General features: G+C 35.9%; 2 protein-coding genes across 3 annotated transcripts in view; both read right to left on the bottom strand.

The window, feature by feature from the left end:
• Positions 1–1,475: 1,475 nt before the first annotated feature.
• LOC149481466 (antichymotrypsin-1-like) lies at positions 1,476–6,033 on the bottom strand. The gene is made up of 9 exons (XM_089705296.1): positions 6,002–6,033; positions 5,590–5,715; positions 5,412–5,511; positions 3,237–3,386; positions 3,053–3,145; positions 2,840–2,929; positions 2,283–2,489; positions 1,830–1,920; positions 1,476–1,656 (listed from the first exon to the last, which is right to left on the bottom strand). Exons 1-9 carry the CDS (start codon positions 6,031–6,033, stop codon positions 1,508–1,510), a joined length of 1,038 nt encoding a protein of 345 aa, XP_089561422.1. The 3' UTR covers positions 1,476–1,507.
• A 149-nt stretch (positions 6,034–6,182) lies between these two features.
• The window catches only part of LOC149481465 (zinc finger SWIM domain-containing protein 4-like), a 59,151-nt gene continuing 46,156 nt past the window's right edge, over positions 6,183–19,177 (bottom strand). Inside the window, exons 5-24 of one of the 2 annotated variants that reach the window (XM_089704987.1) lie at positions 19,050–19,130; positions 18,574–18,861; positions 17,867–17,994; positions 17,389–17,466; positions 16,996–17,088; positions 16,506–16,675; positions 15,448–15,557; positions 14,789–15,038; positions 14,149–14,299; positions 13,418–13,559; positions 12,574–12,797; positions 11,678–11,802; positions 11,323–11,468; positions 11,193–11,225; positions 10,749–10,864; positions 10,342–10,492; positions 9,719–9,940; positions 9,174–9,296; positions 8,609–8,795; positions 6,183–8,078 (exon numbers count right to left, since the gene is read on the bottom strand). In XM_089704987.1, the coding sequence (XP_089561113.1) occupies positions 7,948–8,078; positions 8,609–8,795; positions 9,174–9,296; positions 9,719–9,940; positions 10,342–10,492; positions 10,749–10,864; positions 11,193–11,225; positions 11,323–11,468; positions 11,678–11,802; positions 12,574–12,797; positions 13,418–13,559; positions 14,149–14,299; positions 14,789–15,038; positions 15,448–15,557; positions 16,506–16,675; positions 16,996–17,088; positions 17,389–17,466; positions 17,867–17,994; positions 18,574–18,861; positions 19,050–19,130 (2,949 nt within the window). In that variant the 3' untranslated portion in view covers positions 6,183–7,947. Of the gene's footprint in view, positions 8,079–8,608; positions 8,796–9,173; positions 9,297–9,718; positions 9,941–10,341; positions 10,493–10,748; positions 10,865–11,192; positions 11,226–11,289; positions 11,469–11,677; positions 11,803–12,573; positions 12,798–13,417; positions 13,560–14,148; positions 14,300–14,788; positions 15,039–15,447; positions 15,558–16,505; positions 16,676–16,995; positions 17,089–17,388; positions 17,467–17,866; positions 17,995–18,573; positions 18,862–19,049; positions 19,131–19,177 lie in introns of both variants that reach the window. The other variant, XM_089704986.1, reaches the window with a different exon arrangement.

The raw sequence follows: 19,177 nt of genomic DNA, 5'->3' as shown, positions 1-19,177 counted from the left end.
TCGACGTTCAAGTTAAAAGCAGTCCGTCACTAAGAAAGTCGTAAAAATTAACGACCTTTTAAGCGACGAGTTTTTAAATTCAACTCTATCACTAAGTTCATAAAGATTAAATTTGAATTTCTCTTCAAGATAGTCTCGCTACATCACTTTATAGTCTCGTGGGGAGTGCGGTTCAATATCGCGTTCTAAATTCAACTTTATCGCTTAGTTCATAAAGATTAAATTTGTATATTTTCTCTTCAAGATAGTCTCGCTACATCACTTTATAGTCTCGTGGGGAGTGCGGTTCAATATCGCGTTCTAAATTCAACTTTATCGCTTAGTTCATAAAGATTAAATTTGTATATTTTCTTTCCATGATAGTCTCGTGAGGCCGCATCAATGATCGAGTACACACATGACTCGATTATTTGTCTTGATCATATCGCTAAACGATACATCGACGATTATTAGAAATTGCATTTAATTAGAAATGTACGTTAAAAAAATAAAAAAATATACACAAATGAAAGGTTATTCCATCTTTTTTAATATTCGACATGTTTGAATTGCTTCTGCAAGACTTGACAGTGCAAAACGGCATTTTTAGCGGAGCACTCGCAGACGTCCTTTCGATGTTTTACGAATACGCAGAGTGTTCGTAATCGATTACGCAAGTAGTTTTTATGAAAGCATAAGATTTTTCGATTCGAATAATCTTATACCTCGGCAAAAGGGGAAACGCCTGCGTGTGTTATCCATTACTTAATGATCTAAGTCACACACATATAATATGACTAAACATTCATAGTAAAAACACGTAATAAACAATAATATATTATGTTCGTGATTAATTCAAGGATTACGTGAAATCTTTGAAATTCTCAAACTCAACTCAAACTCAAACATTTATTCATTCAATTAGACTTCTTATAGAAGCACTTTTGAAACGTCATTACATATTTTAAAATTTACCACCGATTCGGAAAGCAGTATCTACGGAGAAGAACCGGCAAGAAACTCCATAGTTGCTCTTTTAAATCATGTCAGTTTTACAATTTTACAAAATACATATGTAACATCATAAAATATTATAATAACATGCCAAAGAACTGTCCTGTGGTTTTTTCGCGACAACCCTCCATGGGTTTTTATCGTCCATATATTCCTGAATACTGTAGTACGCTCTCTGAACTAGTACATTTTTTATATAAGTTTTAAATTTAGAACTACTAAACTCTTTAATATTATGAGGAATTCTATTGTAAAAGCGTATACCTTGACCCATAAATGAATTTTTAACTTTAGCTAATCGGAAAAATGGCATTTCAATTCTATCTCATTTCCCTGATTTGTTCATTGACTATATGATATGTGTACGGCAGTGTACCTATTACAATCAAGATAAATTTTAAAAAATAGTTTGCGCTCAAATATAGGGCATTCAATATCACTAAAGAGTGATAGAAATAAAACAATTATAAAAGTATTGCTTATTTATTTCTAGTTTGTATATTTTTATCACTACTCAGGGGCCAGGGCACACATACTGTCCCGTAAATATTGGATTATCTCTATAATTTATTGTGAATAAAAACGGTTTCATAGTGCATGAGTCCCTCGTATTATGTTTGGTTATTGAAGGAGCCTGTATAATAGAATCTTCCGAAAATATACCTGAAAGTAATACAGAATAATACATTTCTTCTTCTTCATTAAATTTCTTATTCAAAAAATAATTATCATGTGTTACATAATATTTTGTATTACATTTTATTATATGCTTATTCAATGGTGTATACCAATATACTATTTTACTCATATTGAACCATACTAAATAATATACATACATGTTATACAATTAACAAAAACACCATTATTATTTATATTTACATCTCCAAAACTTATACTTTTCCTGGGCATCATATCACAATTGTTTTCCTGAAATTAAAAATAAGAACTCATAAAATCATAAATTGACAAGGAAATACAATATATTCTTGTTTATTTGATAATTAAATATTATTACTTATAGTTTTTCTCATATACTCTTTAAACATAAGTTATGTAACAACTAAGTACATATTATACACTATAATATAGTGACTATATCTATACTTAATATTATAAAGCTGAAGAGTTTGTTTGTTTGATTTGAACGGAAACTACTGGTCCGATTTGAAAAATTCTTTCGGTGTTATATAGCTCATTTATCGAGGAAGACGCTACGACCAACAGGAGTGGAGCCACGGGGTTGAAACCGCGCGGAGCAGCTAGTTATATATATTAAAAAAATGTTTTACCTCTAAAGTGAGTTGATTTACAGCTTCAAATTCAATCTTTGGTGCTTTTAATTCAGACACTGCTGTAAAACATGGCTGTATACAACTTGTAGCAGCATTAAAGCCTTCTTTTATCAACTTATTGAATAAATTATAAAGAAGATCCATTTCATTCGGTACTAGTATGACAACTTTAAAATATTTATTTTGTAATGGCAACTCTAGCATCTGTAAATTGTAATAAAGTTTAGTTTTCTGTGAGAAAATCTCTGCTGTAGCATTTAGAAAATATTTTTGACAATAGATTTGGAATATTAACATGGACTAATAGAATCTTATTAATTAAGGATTTTAAATGAGCATAAATAACTCAAACACAAAGAGAATTAAGAAAAAGTGCGTATGTGCCGAGCACACTTGTCAGAAGTGAAACTTCTTCAGCAACATTCAAAGACACCAAAATCGTCGCCTCACTTCATGACGTGAAGGCATTGCGATGACGTGACCTTCAAATTTTACTCTCATTGCGCCTAAAGAAGTTGCACTTAAATAAATCTTTTAATAATCTATTATTTTACCCTGGCTTCATATTTAATATCTTCAGTGTAACTAAATGTATTATAAATTGTCATAAGTGGTCCACACATGTTACTGGCATACCATGGCATCTGAAAATATAATAATTAAGCCATTGAGTACGTAGGTACTTCATGATCATTTTCAGTCTTATTTCTAGCCTTCTTATAAAAGTCTTCATTAAAATAATATAATACTCAAAATAATATCTTTACCTGTAAATTGCTTATATTTATCAATACATATTTGGTAGTGCTTGAAATATATTTTTGAATATCCCAGCTTTTAAGGCTTCTTTCGTCATTTACCTATAAAATAATAATGTTATATTCACTATTTTTCTGTTTTTAGTTTTTGATTTTAAACTTTTAAACTATAAAATTACTTACAAATGCTTACCCATTTACAAATATTTTCCTTAGCCTCAGAGTTTTTGAAATCAACTTTTTCAATGTCAACATGATGAGAACTCCCTAGCTTGTGTTCAGGTGACAGAAAAACCTTTGTTTTTGAATAATATCCTTTTATATCCTTTAGCACTTTGCTTATCTATAAATAGTTGTAGATTTTAAGTTGAGAAGTATATGATGCAGATAAAGTTACTTTTAATAAAAATATTAAGAGGTTTAATTGAGCATAGGGCATGCACCCGGGTTTACCCGGTTCCGAAAAACCCGGGTAAACCCGGGTTTTTTGATGATCTTGAGAACCGGGTCTGAATAATATGAAACCCGGTTCTCCCGGTTCCGACTAAAATATTAAAATATAAAGTATTATTTATATTTTGCTGCATTATTTTAACAAATTTATTCTATCTGGCAACGTCAGACTCACGTGCATCGCGAATTTTCGTGCCACGCCTCAAGCGTGGCTCTGATTGATTTTTTTTTATGCTGCAATAGGGGAGCGCTTGGCCACTATCTCGCCTGTTGGTAAGCTGAGACGTGGCCTAAGATGGAGAGCTCTCACACAGATTCAGGAAGCATGTTCCAGTCCCTAGCGGTTCGAATCCGAAGTCCGGGTACATGGAACGTCAACCATGTGGCGATGCCTAGAATCTGTGCGCCTCGACGAACGATGGAAAAAAGGGGATGGTGGAATTAGGTCGTGCAATTCCATCAATGCAATTCCAGCAATGCAAATCCATTAGGTCGTGCAGATCCATCCCAGAGGTGAGAGCAGTATTCCATGCACGAACGGACTTGTGCTTGATAGAGATTGAGCAACTGTCCCGGACTGAAATACTGCCTCACCTTCGCCAGTATACCAAGATTTTTCGAGGATACCTGGGCTTTTGATTCAATGTATGAACCAAAATTAAGAGTAGGCGTTAAGGTGATTCCAAGAAGCTCGAGTTGGTCAGTTATCGGCACGGATACATCTTGGAAGGACGGAGTCAGGTTGAATGGACTCCGTTTTGTGGAGAATAGACACGCCTGGGTCTTGGTCGCATTCTCGATGGCCTCGCTCCAGATGTAGTAGGCTAGAAGATCCCCAGTGGACCAGTTTCGGCGGAACCCGTATTGTCGGTCACTGAGGAGGTCGTTCGCTTCTAGGTGTGCCAGGAGCCGGCTGTTCAGTACACGCTCCATAGTCTTACAGAGTATGGACGTGACTGAAATTGGCCTGTAGTTGGAGGGATCGGCACTACTGCCTTTTTTGGGCACAGGCTGCACGTTGGCAAGTTTCCATGATTTCGATACTATTCCAGTCGTCATTGAAAGGCGAAAGAGGCGTGTCAAGACAGGAGCAAGTTCAGCGGTTGTCTCACCTTAGATGCTATAAGTTTCCTACGGTTGTATTACCAAAAAAAAAATGAGGCTTCGAAAAGACAAAAATTAGGCTACAGAAATATTTTTATTAGATTTGTCGTGAATTTGAAAAGCTGTTGATTTTACTGTTTCACATAATGATCCAGTCATGTTTTTGTTTTTGGTATCAAGCTGAAATTTATATCGAATACTCAAGTCTACTTGATGCTGTGGAAAAGTCAAACTCACAAGCCAACGCATCAAAAGATACAGCCGTAAATGCTGAAAATGTTCGCAAATTTCGACATTCGCATGGGACTCAAAACCTACAGGGTACTTCTCATGAACACAGAGCCTTGAAATTTGGTAAAAGTAACGTCTTATAACACAGAGAAAGGAAAAAATGCTAGAAACATAAATTTTAAAGTTACAACATTATAAAAAATAGGTTTGTTCGGAGCCCTCGGAGCGCGAGTCCGACTCGCACTTGGCCGGTTTATTGCTTTACATTTTGCAGTTAATGTAGGTTTAAGTTTATATGTGATATTATGATAGCAAGGTACTTTTATATGACTGATAAATAAAGAGAAGTATTGAAATTATGTTTCTTTATTAATTTAATAAAATAAGACACAAGCCGCGTAAAATAAAAGGCCCATCAGGTACTTTTACAGTTACAATTGTTTTATTTCGTATTTTTTTCCGAGGTATTATAAAAGAACCGGGTAACCCGGTTCTACCCGGTTCTGAGCTCGATTTGGAACCGGGTTTCAGAAACTTGGAACCGGACTCGGTTCTGCATGCCCTAATTGAGCATGTATACCTGAAGGTAATTATTTGTTTTGCGTCCATTTTCTATCAGAGTTATAAGTAATTCTGTACCAATTGGAGAAGACAGCCAATTGCGAGTCTGTTCGATGCAACTAAAGTGAATTAATTTTTAAAAGATATGCGACTAATTATTGTATTTCAGAACATTAATGGTAATTTATATATGTTACCTGTCGAAGCATTGTGTAAATGGAGTGGTGTTTGTATGAATTAATAAATTAAACACAACTTTGATGAATTTGATGTAATTCCTAAATGTTTTGTTAATAATTGTTATTATGTTTTTGATAGGACTTCTGAGTTTTTTTTTTTGCTTTTCATGGCAAGAAGATGTGACTATTTGCCAGTGTCAAGTATGTGACATCCAAGTGACATCTGAGCATTGCATCTGAGTTCTGACTTCAACTGTCAACATGACATTAAATGTCATTTTCATTCGTATTTATATTTTTTCACTAAAAATTGCACGCAAGGATGGAAGCAATTTAGCTTGCGTACTTTACACAGAAGCTTTATGAATATCTAGAATTTGACTTTGAATAATGATCTTGTTTTCAGTTTGCCTAAGTTATCTTCAATTACCTGTTTGGTTGTTGGAAGCATGTGTCTCTCATCCCTGTGATTAAGGATTGTAGCAGTGCACAGTGTAGTGATTATAGTCACTTTAAAAGGGCTCAGTTTATTGGGCCTGTATTTGCCATGGCTATGGTTTTCCAGAATGTTAGTTAAAATCATAATTTGAGGAGTATCAATAAAACAAAGCTTATATTTTAAATTAATCATATATTGAAATTATTATCACCTTTTTCAAATCAACATTGAACGGTGTAGTGTCTACGTTTCACGTAAACACAATATTAATGTGTAAACATCGTGTGTACAAAATTAAAAAAGAACAGAACTTATATAAAAATGGCAATACCGGCCTGTGTTTATGATAAGAGTGGACTCGCCTGAAGGCACTTAAGGTTTTGTTTGCTTTTTTTTCTTTACTGGCAAGTCACAAGCTTTACTGACGACATAAAGTATTATTACCCTCACATAAATACAGGTTGTACATTAAAAATAATTTGTATGAATTTTTAACACTTTGTAAAAAATTAAAACACAGACCGGCGAAGGCTACAAATTATTGCTTTTTTGTTTATTATCGAAAAGAATTTTACAGCTAGCAATCGTACGATGATTAAGAAATTCAGATAATATACCTAATATTCTTGCAAATCCTTTAAAATCAGTCTGATCTAGTTATTAATATAAGTTTTATGGAACTCTACAATCTCAACATTTCCAAATACCATTTGCTATTATTGAAATTTAACTATACCTCTGGCAGTAATAAAATAAAGTCGTTTTATAAACAAATAACAATCTTGCATGTTTATTTACCTATAATGTTTTAAATAATTTTGACACAGAACAGGGTTGGCGAAAAACAAATAACATAATTTGATATTGGCAAGTTAGGAAAATAAAATCTATTATTTTGCACAACCCTTACACACCACAAAAAGTACAAAAGTCCCTCATTCTTATATACTATTCATAATCATTTTACTAATGTCTGCACGCTATCCGAACGTCACGCCTAGCTTTAAATATTATTAATGTTTCTATTTATATAAATGCACTTCTTGTTACAAATTTATAACTATAACTCTTAACACGGATATCGAATAAAACAAAACCATGAAAAACAAAAACGAAACTGAAATTGATTTTGGAACAAAAGAACGAAAACAAAAAAAAACATCCATTCAAAATGAAGTTAAAGCAGCAAATACAATTTCAACATTGAATGTGGCCTACACATACGAATACTCAAAAATACTGAAAGAATAGTGGCATCGCTTATCTCAATATTTTGGAAGTAACTTATATATATCTCTTTGGTGCTGTGTCATTATCCCACTGTGTTATTGGACGCTATATTTCGGCGCGTATGTTACAAGCCCCGTTACAACAAAACAGTAATTTCCGAACGATTCGCGCCATTTCTAACCTAGCGCTCGTGCTAATTCCTTATTTAAAATATATCTAACATTTCCAACGAGCTATTCCTAACCTTAATTATATTTACAAGCTATTAATCTATATACAAAATGGAATCATTGAGATCATACAACGTTATCTACTTAAGTGATATCTACGAGGTATATAATCTAGACGTTAAATAAAATAATACTTCGAAATAGACTGGTTTGGTACAAATGAGTGCGTCTCGCGAACTAGCATGAGGTAATGATGTAGGCAGAATCATTGACGGCACTTGTATGCAGATTCGAGATTGTTACAATGGCAACACTATACCATATGTCATTGTGCTAAATTTTACTAACATTGAAAGCTTTATATACATTATTGCCGTTTTTTTCAACTTAATTTTTTTTTAAATACGTACTCAATTTTTGTACCGCCAAAGTCCATACCGTTTTACGAAATTACGAACGCCTCAAGCGTCTCTGTATATACACGCTATTGCACATATACCACAATGCTTATAAAAATAACGATGCTATGGCCTAATTTCAACCGAATCTTTCTTTAACGAGGAACATTAGTTTCTTCTTGCCTTTGTATTTGAGTTTGATTTCTTGTAAGAGTGCCGCGAACTGGTGTGGACCGTCGTGAGCTAGCGCGAATGTGTCGCGGGCTTTACCTGGAAGGATCATATAAATTATTATTATTTTTTTTTATAAGATTATGGATTTCAGAGCGACACAAATCTCTTCTGTAGAAAACGAAACAATTTTGATTTGTATATGATACTAGCGGTCCACCCCGGCTTCGCCCGTGGTACATGTTTACGCTTTCTCTACATTAGAACCATCCTCGTACTTCAAGGAATATAATAAAAAAAGAATTATCGAAATCGGTTCAGCCGTTCTCGAGTTATGCGCTTACCAACACATTTTGCGATTCATTTTTATATATAAGATTTATATATATGATATTTCGGATAATTATTTATTTACTAATCCTCAACATATGTAATTAAGAGTTGCCAGTCGTAAAAAGGAAGGAAACTTTCAGAAAGGTTCTTTCGTATTACCACAGAAAAATATATGGTACCTGTAACCTTTAAAAGTTTATTTCTTTCCATTATTTCCACAAGAAACAATTACCTTTCTTATATAATTTACTATCATACATAACAATTCACTAACAAAAACTACCCTCCAAACTCACCAAGAAAATCAACAAAGTCCGCATAGTGTCTTGGCGAGATATGCGCCAGTCGCGCGTGAGTCGTGGACGCGTACGCACGCAGCGCGGCCTCCAGCAGCGGGCGGAGCGGGGTGGGGGGGCGCGGGGGAGGGGGGCGGGAACGGGAACAACCCGCGGCCGCTACACAGCAGCGGCGGAGGACGTCCGACTGTGGGGATAAATATTTATTTAGATATAAAGAAAATTTATAATAAAATTTATGTAATTATTAATTAACATTTTTTTTTCTGTAATTAAAATTACATGAAACCTGAGAGCGTTTAGTTAATGGGATAACAATGCAGGATTTTGAACATACTCAAAACGTGTTCAATAATTTTGGCCAAGAAAATATTCGTTCTTTCCATTTACGTATAAAGCATGGATATGTCCAAAAATAAGCCCTCCCAGTAATTCATACTAAACATCTTTCATCTGTACCTTTCGTTGTAGGTAAAATGAAACGTCTTCTATCTCTTTCTATCTTAAGAGATGTGATAAGCTATATCAAACATCTTCAATCTCTTTCTAACTAAGTTATACTAACAAGCACAGGCGCGCACTGCACGTTCTTCACTAACAGCGGCAACATCGCCTGCAGCTCCGCGCGGCCCAGCGAGTGCGCGAGCGCTACCGCCCAGTGGATGTCTGCTATTGCTGGGTGGCTGTCCTGTAAGGTTAGGTTGATTGATTTTTATTTAGGGCAAAGTTCTACTGTTGGCATGATTGTTATAGGTAAAGTGTAAATTAAATTAAAATTACATATTAAAAAAAAAATATACATCTTTTTCAAATGAAGGTTCTGATAAATGTGCTATTTTTATTACACCTGCATTGAATATTTCAACGAACCGAGTGAATTTTTAATTTTGCATGGATTTGCCTAAATTTATAATTATAATAAACTGTATAAGCGTAACTGTATAAACTCAAATAGTGATGATTAATATTTAGTAATTTATAGTTTTTAAACGGTGGTGCAGAGTGACAAGGCGGAGTGCAGCTTAGCGGAGCAGGCGGGCAGCGACACGCCTGCAACCGCTCTAGTCCGATCTGCAAACTGCTGCAACTCAGCAACAGCTGGACACCCACCTGGTTGTAGTGCAGGTGCAGGTTGCGCATGGCCAGCGTGGCCAGGCGCATGGCGCGCGCGGGCTGGCCGCGCTGCTCCATGTAGCGGGCCACAGCGAACAGCTGGCTGGAGGCGAGTGCTCCACGTGCAGCAGCGCCGCCCACAGCTGCACATGCTGCTTCGAACGCGCCCGCTGAGCCCTCGCACACGGATAGTGCACTGAGCGCACAGCCTGGCGGGTCCTGTGAAGACAAAAATGGTTGAATATGACAAAAAAATCGTAAACATTATATAGTAAAAAATATAATAACAAACAACGGATGTTACTAGTGTAAAGGATGATAGCTATACAAAACGATTTTAGCAAAGCGTTTGATTTATTAGACCATCAAATTTTATCAAGAAAGACGTTTAAAATAGGTATAAGCGTTAGTATATCGATAATGCGCGTCGTATTTACAAAATTGTAATCAATTTGTTAAGATTTTTTAAAATATTTCTGTTAAAATTTCCGATTACTGTGGGAGTTCCACAAGGATCTCATCTAGGGATATTGTTTTTATTTATTTCGTAAATGATTCAAGAATCGTCACATTGATGAATAATAAAATTCACCCTAAAAATGAACACATAAATTACATACCTTAGCCGCACACTGCAAAGCAAGCGTCCTCGCACACGCACTAAGTTTCTCTTGTTGCTCGAAGCTAAGCCCGAGTCGTAATGCTGTTGCGTGCGACATTGCTGCTGCCGCTACAGGACCGGTCGCTTCTGTTGGTGTGAATAGCTCATACCTGGAAGAAATAGAATAGGAGTTAAAATGTGTGTGAGGATGTATAGTTATAAGGCGTCAAATTTGTATGAGTGGAAATGTGAGATTTGTAAAAAAGAGTATGCGTCTATATTTTAAGTTTTTATGTTGATTTTTGTGAAACAGTGTTCACGTAGATAGTAATAATTATTGAGATATAGAAAAAAAAATGAAATTTCGTGATATTGGATTTGGACGCTATGAAATGAAACAAACATAATTCAGTTATGTTAGCTTACCAATTCTGCATGATGGATAACAGCGCGTCCAGCCCAAGTTCTGTAGCGCACGTGACAAGCCACCGGACCATTTCCCGCCTTCTCCAGTTTACGGCTGATAGTGTCATCCGTAACACCTGTAAAGGAAAACTATTCGTTAGTAATGAAAAAAAAAACGTGTCGTGTGTGGAAAATAATATGTCCTGAAATTATTATTGAATTTGATATTTTTTGGTTTTATGGCACTAAAATGCCATAAATATTATAAATTTATAAAGTATACAAAGAAATTCGATCACGAGGTGGGATTCGAATGCATCCTTTCATGCTAATCCGGAGCCAGTCAGATGCCCGACCAACTCAGCCACCCTGACCTGGACCTGGGATGGATGCGGGTTCGAATTTTGCCTCGTGATCGAATTTTTCTATTCTTTGGAAATGTATATGTTTATTATTATTTATCACCTGCAGTCCCAACTCAAACGCCGCAGCTAGCAGGTGCCCATGCCGCTGTCACTCGGTGTGCTAATAACCTGTCTGATATCCCCCCCCTCCCTCTTACCTGCAGGCCCAGCTCAAACGCCGCAGCGAGCAGGTCCCGATGGTGGTGCGGGGCGTCAGGCGGCGCCGCGTGGCGCAGCGCGTCCTGCGCGAGCCGGAACAGCTGCGCCGCGGAGCGCACGTGCCGCTGGGCTGCTGCTAGGGCTGCGCGGAGCCGGCTGGGCGTGCCGCGGGCTGCACCTGGTGGGAATAAATAAATAAATAAAAAACGTGTGGCACTCGGGGACTGCCGCGCTAAAGCTATTGCATGCTATGCCTTCAAGCCACACCTCCGAGCCCGTCGGAGTGGGGAGCGTGAGGTTTTTCGTTACGGAATTTCTGGATTCGGTCCCCGCGCTCAAGGCCCGCGATGAAGCTATGCAATAGCTTAATAATATGTTATTACTCACCAAGCAGCGCACTAGCGAGTGCCGCCTGCTGCTGCTCGGCGTGCTGCAGCGTGTGCCAGGCGCCCGCCCCGCCCGCGCCCGCCCCGCCCCCGTCCAGCGCGTACGCTTCTTCCACCATTGCCAGTCTGGAAACAAGGTTAGTTTTAGTAACACGAAGAAATAGTGAGCACTTTTATCCATTGAGATATACACATGGAGACGACACCGCCTACATCACTTATGTTCCGCTCAACATAAGCCATATGGCTTAACTGCACGCTCATTTTTTATTGGTTTTAAAGTGAAACGCACCAAATATGCCTTCGTGTGTGTTACGATATTGCACAAATAATACAAATAATACGAAAAAGTGACTGACATAACTTTTCATCGATAAGTACCTAACTAGATAATAATTTTTAAAACTTAGTTAGAGCAAAAAATGGCGCACAGATTTTGTTCGTGGTGTCTCCTCCATACGTAGTAATATTATCTCAATGCTTTTATCGCAGTCTTTTGGTTACAATTATATTTTATAGCATAAACAAATGATACAAAGACTTGTATACGATTCGTACACCTGCGGATGCTGTTGATATAATAAAACTAAGATGGATATAAATATGCTGAAATATTGCTTTGCTATGCTATGAGTTGCACACGTACACGGCACGTATTAATTACTTACTAAACTAAGTAAAGACTAGAAATGAAAATGATGTGACATACATAAAATGATGAATATTTTTTTTCATCCAAACAAATATAATATGAGATCAGAGTCACTAACGAGACCAAATATGTCATAAAGTAGTATTATCTAGCTAGTGTAATCTTTAGTCAAGGAAATAACTGATTTAAGACATCATGATAAGGTTCGGTAAAAAAAACTGAATTAAACAATAATCTGAAATTACCTCATAGCTCTCAACCCGACCCGATACGCAAGATCCGGGTCACTTGGCAACAGCGCCAGAAACAGGAACCTCGCGAATGTATGCGCAGGCGCAGACCTCGGGTGCACTTTGGTACCGAGACAGGAGGAAGGGCCCCCCGCAAGGAGAGCCCTAGCTACCCTCCCGCACACGCCCGCGGCGGCTTCGCCCTCTACGCGTTGGAGCTGGCTGATTAGCCGTTCCTCCTGGAATGGCATTTTTCGAGTTATTCAAGGTAACAACTTAGCAAGAAGGACAAAAAAAATGTGTGCGTGTACTAGTGTACACAGTACACACGTAAGAAGTGAAACTTCTTTATGACCTTATTTTTCAAAAAATAATTTACTATATGCAACTTTACAGAAATACGTCGAATCACGCGTGGAAGGGATAAGAAAAAGATGGCGCGTAACGGAAAAATGTCATGCGTAACGAAAAAATGTTACAATAAATTTTTTTCCAACCCCGATAAAGAAGTTTCACTTCAATAAGTAATAATGGAATCCATATATTTTAGAGAGAAGACTGAAGATTATTTCCGGAAGATTTATTTGAATTTAGAAAAATAATATCTAATTAGAAAGTCTTAAAAAAAGGTTGTGAAAAATGTAAAAAAAGTAAAATATAAACAATAAATCTACATTCAATGAGCTTCTACACATGTTTCATAGTTAACTATAGGAACTGGTACTTTTTGTTAGACATTTCTACAAATCTGACTCATTGAAAACATTTTGCATTTTAATGTTTCCTTGAACTAGAAATTAAGTCTACTATGTTATTTTAATCTTTTAGTATGTTTCCATTATTTAAATTAAATACCAACCTGCTTGCAATACCTCTCTTGCGCATACAAGCCGCTCGGCAACATCCTCTGCATGCCCAAGCCAAGTAAGGCAGCTTCTAATGCTAAAGCTAAGTACGTTTCTTCTGGGTTTTTACTGCCAGCTACAGGTACATGTTGGTATCTATGAAATAATAAATTAATTAAGGGCCGATTTTTCAATCCCTAGTTAAAACTTATCCGTCCAATAAAGTATTACACGATAATATTAAAATGTCACCTATAAACTGTCAATTGCGGGCAATAAGAATACATTTTGAAATGGTAGTTTTATACGTTATTCGACGAATAAGTTTTAACTAAGTATGGAAAAATTAGCCCTAAATGAAATTAAAAGGACAATAATAAATTAATTGAAAGAGAAATTCCCTAATTACTCCATCAATTAATTTATATTTGGGTAACAATTAGGAAGGTATCAAAAGGTGTCAATGTGGTTAAGAAACCACAATTTAAAGGCCCATAAGTGATATTTTAAAGAACAATAATATGTATAATCACATAACAATTAATTTCTACTCTTAAAATGTAATTAAATTAATGTTTAATTTTCAGATTTAAAAAAAGGGGGAGGTTCTCAGTTCGACTGTATTTTTTGCGTTTGCGTTTGTTACCTCAGATCTTTCGAAGGCTAGATTATTATTTACCAATAACCATACAATTATTAGTAACATTTATCTCATAGTTACATTGAAAATGTCCTATTCTCTCACCTAGGCGGTAGACCAGTATTAGGCTCCTCGTCTATATAAGTGTGCAATCTGGGAGACGCTCGCTGGTCGTCTGGCGCGAGGCACGCATCTGCCAGGCATTCGTACACGCACCAGATTGCTTCTAGCGTCCAGCCTGTCCAGCATCTGCTGTCTGAAATTATTTATTTAAATAAATTTTAAGTTATTATGGGGTTAGTTTGAACTGGCAGTGAAAAAGTAGTTCACAATATAATGCTTGGCATATAATATGGGCAAATGTTATTTTATAGGTTTACTTTTTGATTGTTCTGATAAAAGGGCATGATTTCCCGCAAACATGTATAATTAAAAGTTGTTAAAAATCTGCAAAGACATTGATATGTGTTTGTGTGTGCGCGTGAGACAATTTGTTTAAATTGATCATCATACATGCCAATACTTCTGCTGTTTGCAGTTAATAAAACATGTAATCTGAAAAAGTAAACAAAACTTAACCTAAAAAAATATTTTTGAAGTGAAAGCGACTCGAGTTCGAGTGGGTTGAGTAGGTCGAGTGGGTTGAATTGGTCAAGTCACTCAAGTGGCTTGAGTTGCTCGAGTTAGTCGAGTTGCTCGAGTGGGTTGAGTTGGTTGAGTGGGTTGAGCTGGTTGAAACACTAACCTTTCCCAATACACCGGTGGGTATGGCTCAGCGCACACGTGCTCGCGCTCTGCAGACACGAGCCCGCGTCCATGTGCGCGCACACCAGCGACAGCTTCACCCGGTCGCACTGCCCGCCGCACGACTCACTCGCGCACGAGCTCGAGTGGGTTGAGTTGCTCGAGTGGGTTGAGTGAGTTGAGTTGGTTGAGTTGGTGGAGCTTGATGCTTCACCGCCACCCGCTTCTTGCCACTTTTGTTGCGCTACTTCCTGGAAATTTGCGTGGTGTTAGTTTTAGCACTTTTAATGTGGGTCTATAAAAATTCTGTCATCCAAAATATTTTTTAAATCAATTTTATTGTTAACGAGTTGTATTTATAGTTATGAACCCATACAAAAAGTCTTCCTCTATTAAAGACTAGGTGTGCACCACGGTTTTTCCCGCATTACTTCTCTCCTGTTGGTCTTAGCGTAATGATATATAGCCTATTAATAGCCTTTCTCGATCAATGGGCTATCTAACACCGAAAGAATTTTCAAATCGGACCAGTATTTCATGAGATTAGCGCGTTCAAACAAACATATTAGTATACATATTAGTAAACATATTAGTATAGATATATGAAATCTTTCTCTATTAAAGATTTTTCGAATACAAATTATTTTAACATTATCTAACCTGTCGATGCCGCATAGCCCTAGCGGCCGCGACCGCAAGCCGTAGTGCGGCGGGCGCGCGGCCGTGCGCTCGCAACGCTTCTATCCGCGCCCCTACTACTGGCAAATGTTCTGGAAATAAAATAATTATATGAGATTTAGTTTTACTTTTACTACATGGATCTGGAATAAATATTTATATATGAGATTCAGTGGACAAAAATATAGTTTATTAATAAATGGATAAAGAGAAACAAATAATTGTATAAATTGTCGCTCCGCATACAGTAAAAGATGATATCTAGATGTGATAGCGTGGTAATAGGTAACTTAGTTTAGTAGTGGCTCATAGTATGTTTTGTCAAAGAGATGGTTAAAATAATAAAATTGTACAATTGTTTTGTTATATATCTAGAGATAAAACTTTTAATTTGTATCAATCAACGTCAGCTATACAGAAATGCCATTATTTTACTTTCAAATGAGTCAATTCAAATTCAAAAACTATTTTATGGATCTATATGAGATCTATACATCAATAAAATAATTTATTGGTGCAGCACAGTGCTTTGTATTGCACGCCTCATAAGCGAAGCGTTGAGGTGGGTACTACTGTCACTTCGCGCAAAACATCTGATTTTTCAAACTTAAAATGTCTTTTTGTATCATACATTGCACTTGTAAGATAATACATACACACACATATTAAGAAAAAACACTATTTTTAACATTCATGATATTTTTGATGGCATTTTTGTTATTTAAACTAGTTAAAAAACAGTTTAAAAAAGTTCTGTCTTGGACGTCCGTGTGTCTGTATGTGCGGATCCTTTTTCTTGTTAACACGATAGCGACCGAAATACTTTACTAATCGAGTCTTTTTTTTTCTCTTACGCTTGAGTATGCTCAGGAATAGAACCCTTTCATTTTTCAGGGTCTGATTCGATGTGGTTTAATTGTTATTAAATAAACAAAAATAATAATTGATAAATAATTATTAAAAAAAAATTATGAGGCGTGCACTTTTGGATTTTCCAAATTATTTTTAAAGATATGCACAAATAAGAAAAATATACTAACCATGCCACAAAGGCTGTCCAATATCATTGAACTTCGGATACGCCTGTAATGTAGTGGAACAAGCTGAAGCACCAGCTTTGTCCAATTTATCCGGGTCACAGTATTCATCAGACCCTAAGATGTTCTTTAGGTGTTCATTCTCCCACGATATGTCCACTGCGTCTAATGCTCTGTAAAAAGTTGGTTAATTTTTTATTCATATATTTGATCATTACTAGACAAGCTACGGTTTCAATTTAATGGTAGTTAGGTTAATATAAATAAATAAAGGCTTTTGGTTTAATATTAGGAATAAGTGCCGTCAAAGAAATTTAACGCTTTTGAGTTGTTTTATCAACTCTTCAATGTATTTTTCTAGATACTTTTAAGCGTTTTCATTATTTCTATTGCCCATATAAAGCTTTCGTGCATTCTTCTGTAGATTAATAAACTGTTTTATAACAAAATTTAGTATTAATTTAAATTAAAAAATTTAGGTTAAAAAACTTACTTGTGAAATACTGTTCTAGGAGTGAGTTGTGGCGCCGACCTCTGATTATGAAGCCTTAACCGTTTACTTGCTCTTCTATATTCACGTTCATAACTGAAATATTAATAATTTTGTTTAGAAAGGAACTTAATAATAAACCAATCCACACATTGACAGCAAATTTTATATTCAAAGGGGCATTATAGGTTTGCAAGAATATGCAGACTGGGACATCATTATAATTTACAACTAATATCACTCTAGTGAAGTATTATATCTAAGTATATTATACAGACTATTAGTTCTTAATAAATATGATATACAACTAACACAACGACCCATTAATCGCCTTAATAATTTAAGACTATCGATCTACGAACATCAAATGCTGTAAAATATGATAATAATACATACTTATTAGGCCTAGATTCCTCATCCGAACTTTCCGAATGAGAATGCACCTCTCTTCTCTGGCGTTCTCTATGCCTCTCCCTGGAATAAGAAATAAATATTTAGTAAGATATTATTATAAAGTAAATGTTAGTGTAATTATTAGGCAGCAGATGAATATTTTGCTCTATAAATATTATTTAGTTCATTTAAAAATAATAATTAAAATTTATAATCTATACTATATTGTAAATTAGTACCTCAGCTTTGTACATTTGGACAACATTTAGCAAATAAAGGCAATTTGAATTTGAAAAGCTAAAGAGTTTGTTTGTTTGTACGCGCTAATCTCAGGAACTACTGGTCCGATTTGAAAAATTCTTTCGGTGTTAGATAGCCCATTTATCGAGGAAGGCTATATGTTATATATCATCTCGCTAAGACCAACAGCTGATAACAGCTAGTGTAACATAAAATTCACAAATAGAAGAACAATGTATACCTGTCCCTTTCCTCCCTTTCCCTAAGCCTCTCTCTGTCCCTCTCTTCCCTATCGCGATGCCGCTCTCTGTCTCTGTCACGGTGGTCTCTGTCGCGGTCCCTTTCATTTCTTTCCCTTTCCCGCGCATACTGAAAATTTTAATCTATATTATTATTACGGACAAATAATTAAAAGGAAAAAATATATTTGTAACATATAATCTTTGTATGTATTGCACGCCTCATAAGCGAAGCGTTGAGGTGGGTACTACTGTCACTTTGCGCAAAACATCTGATTTTCCAAACTTTAAATGTCTTTATGTATTTAAAAACCTACACCAGATTATTTCAAGGTTTTAATATGGTATCAAAAATTTATATAGATGCAAATAAAAGTTAGTTTAACGTTTAACATTTAATCTACCATTCTTTATATAACATTTACATTCAATTTATGTTCAGAAAATGTTACAACGAAGTAAAAACAAACAATTACATTTATTACAATTATTGTACATTTATTTATTAAGAATCTTCATTACATATACAAAGGCAAATCAAATGTCCATTGTTGGTAGGAATTGTTTTCCGTAGGTACCAGAGGTAACAATTTTTCTGTATTTTGTCAATTTCAAAGCGTATCTAACGAAATCTAGCTGTCTTAATAATTCTGTTTGGGAAAGTATAACACAAGTACAAAACAAAAAGTGACCTAATCAAATAACTTACCAGTGGAAACGATCTATAATCCGGGTCTTCTGTCGGACAGACTTCCACGGCAGACCATTTTTCCAGCAGATGCCTCCACTGCATCCTATGGCACTTATTGCTTCCAGGGTCCAGCACAATGCTGACCCACAAGGCACCTAATTGTTCCCACAGTTGTCTGCACTTCTCCGTCATGGGGGTGTTCTGGTTCCTCCATAAAAGCAGCCGAGGGTCTGATAGGAACTGTTCTGTCATCAACATGAGCATTCTGGGACCGTTTGAGTCTTGGGCTCTTAGCATTTCTCGTACCTGGAAAGTGACTTTAATTAAAACAGGACTTAGGGATTTGAAATCAAAGAAAAGAAATTAAAAATTTTAAAATTAAAGTATGTTTGGAGAAATATTTTACTGAAAATTACATTATAAGTATACTCCAAAGAAGTTTTAAATAATAATTTTGATAAAAAAAAAACATGTATTAATATAATATGACTTACCTTAGAAAATAGTGAATTTAATTGTTTATTTGCATTGTAATAAGTTCCCTGTAATAAATACGCTCGCACTTGTTCGCAAACCTGTAACAAAAACAAAAACTACGTGAAAATTTTATTACTTGCAATTT

This window comes from Colias philodice, chromosome 16, assembly GCF_061535455.1.
Source record: "Colias philodice isolate Cphi_HAF_F1 chromosome 16, ilColPhil1 Martin Lab GWU primary, whole genome shotgun sequence".
NCBI classification, from domain to species: Eukaryota; Metazoa; Arthropoda; class Insecta; order Lepidoptera; family Pieridae; genus Colias; species Colias philodice.
This window is presented reverse-complemented; position numbering and strand designations above follow the sequence as displayed.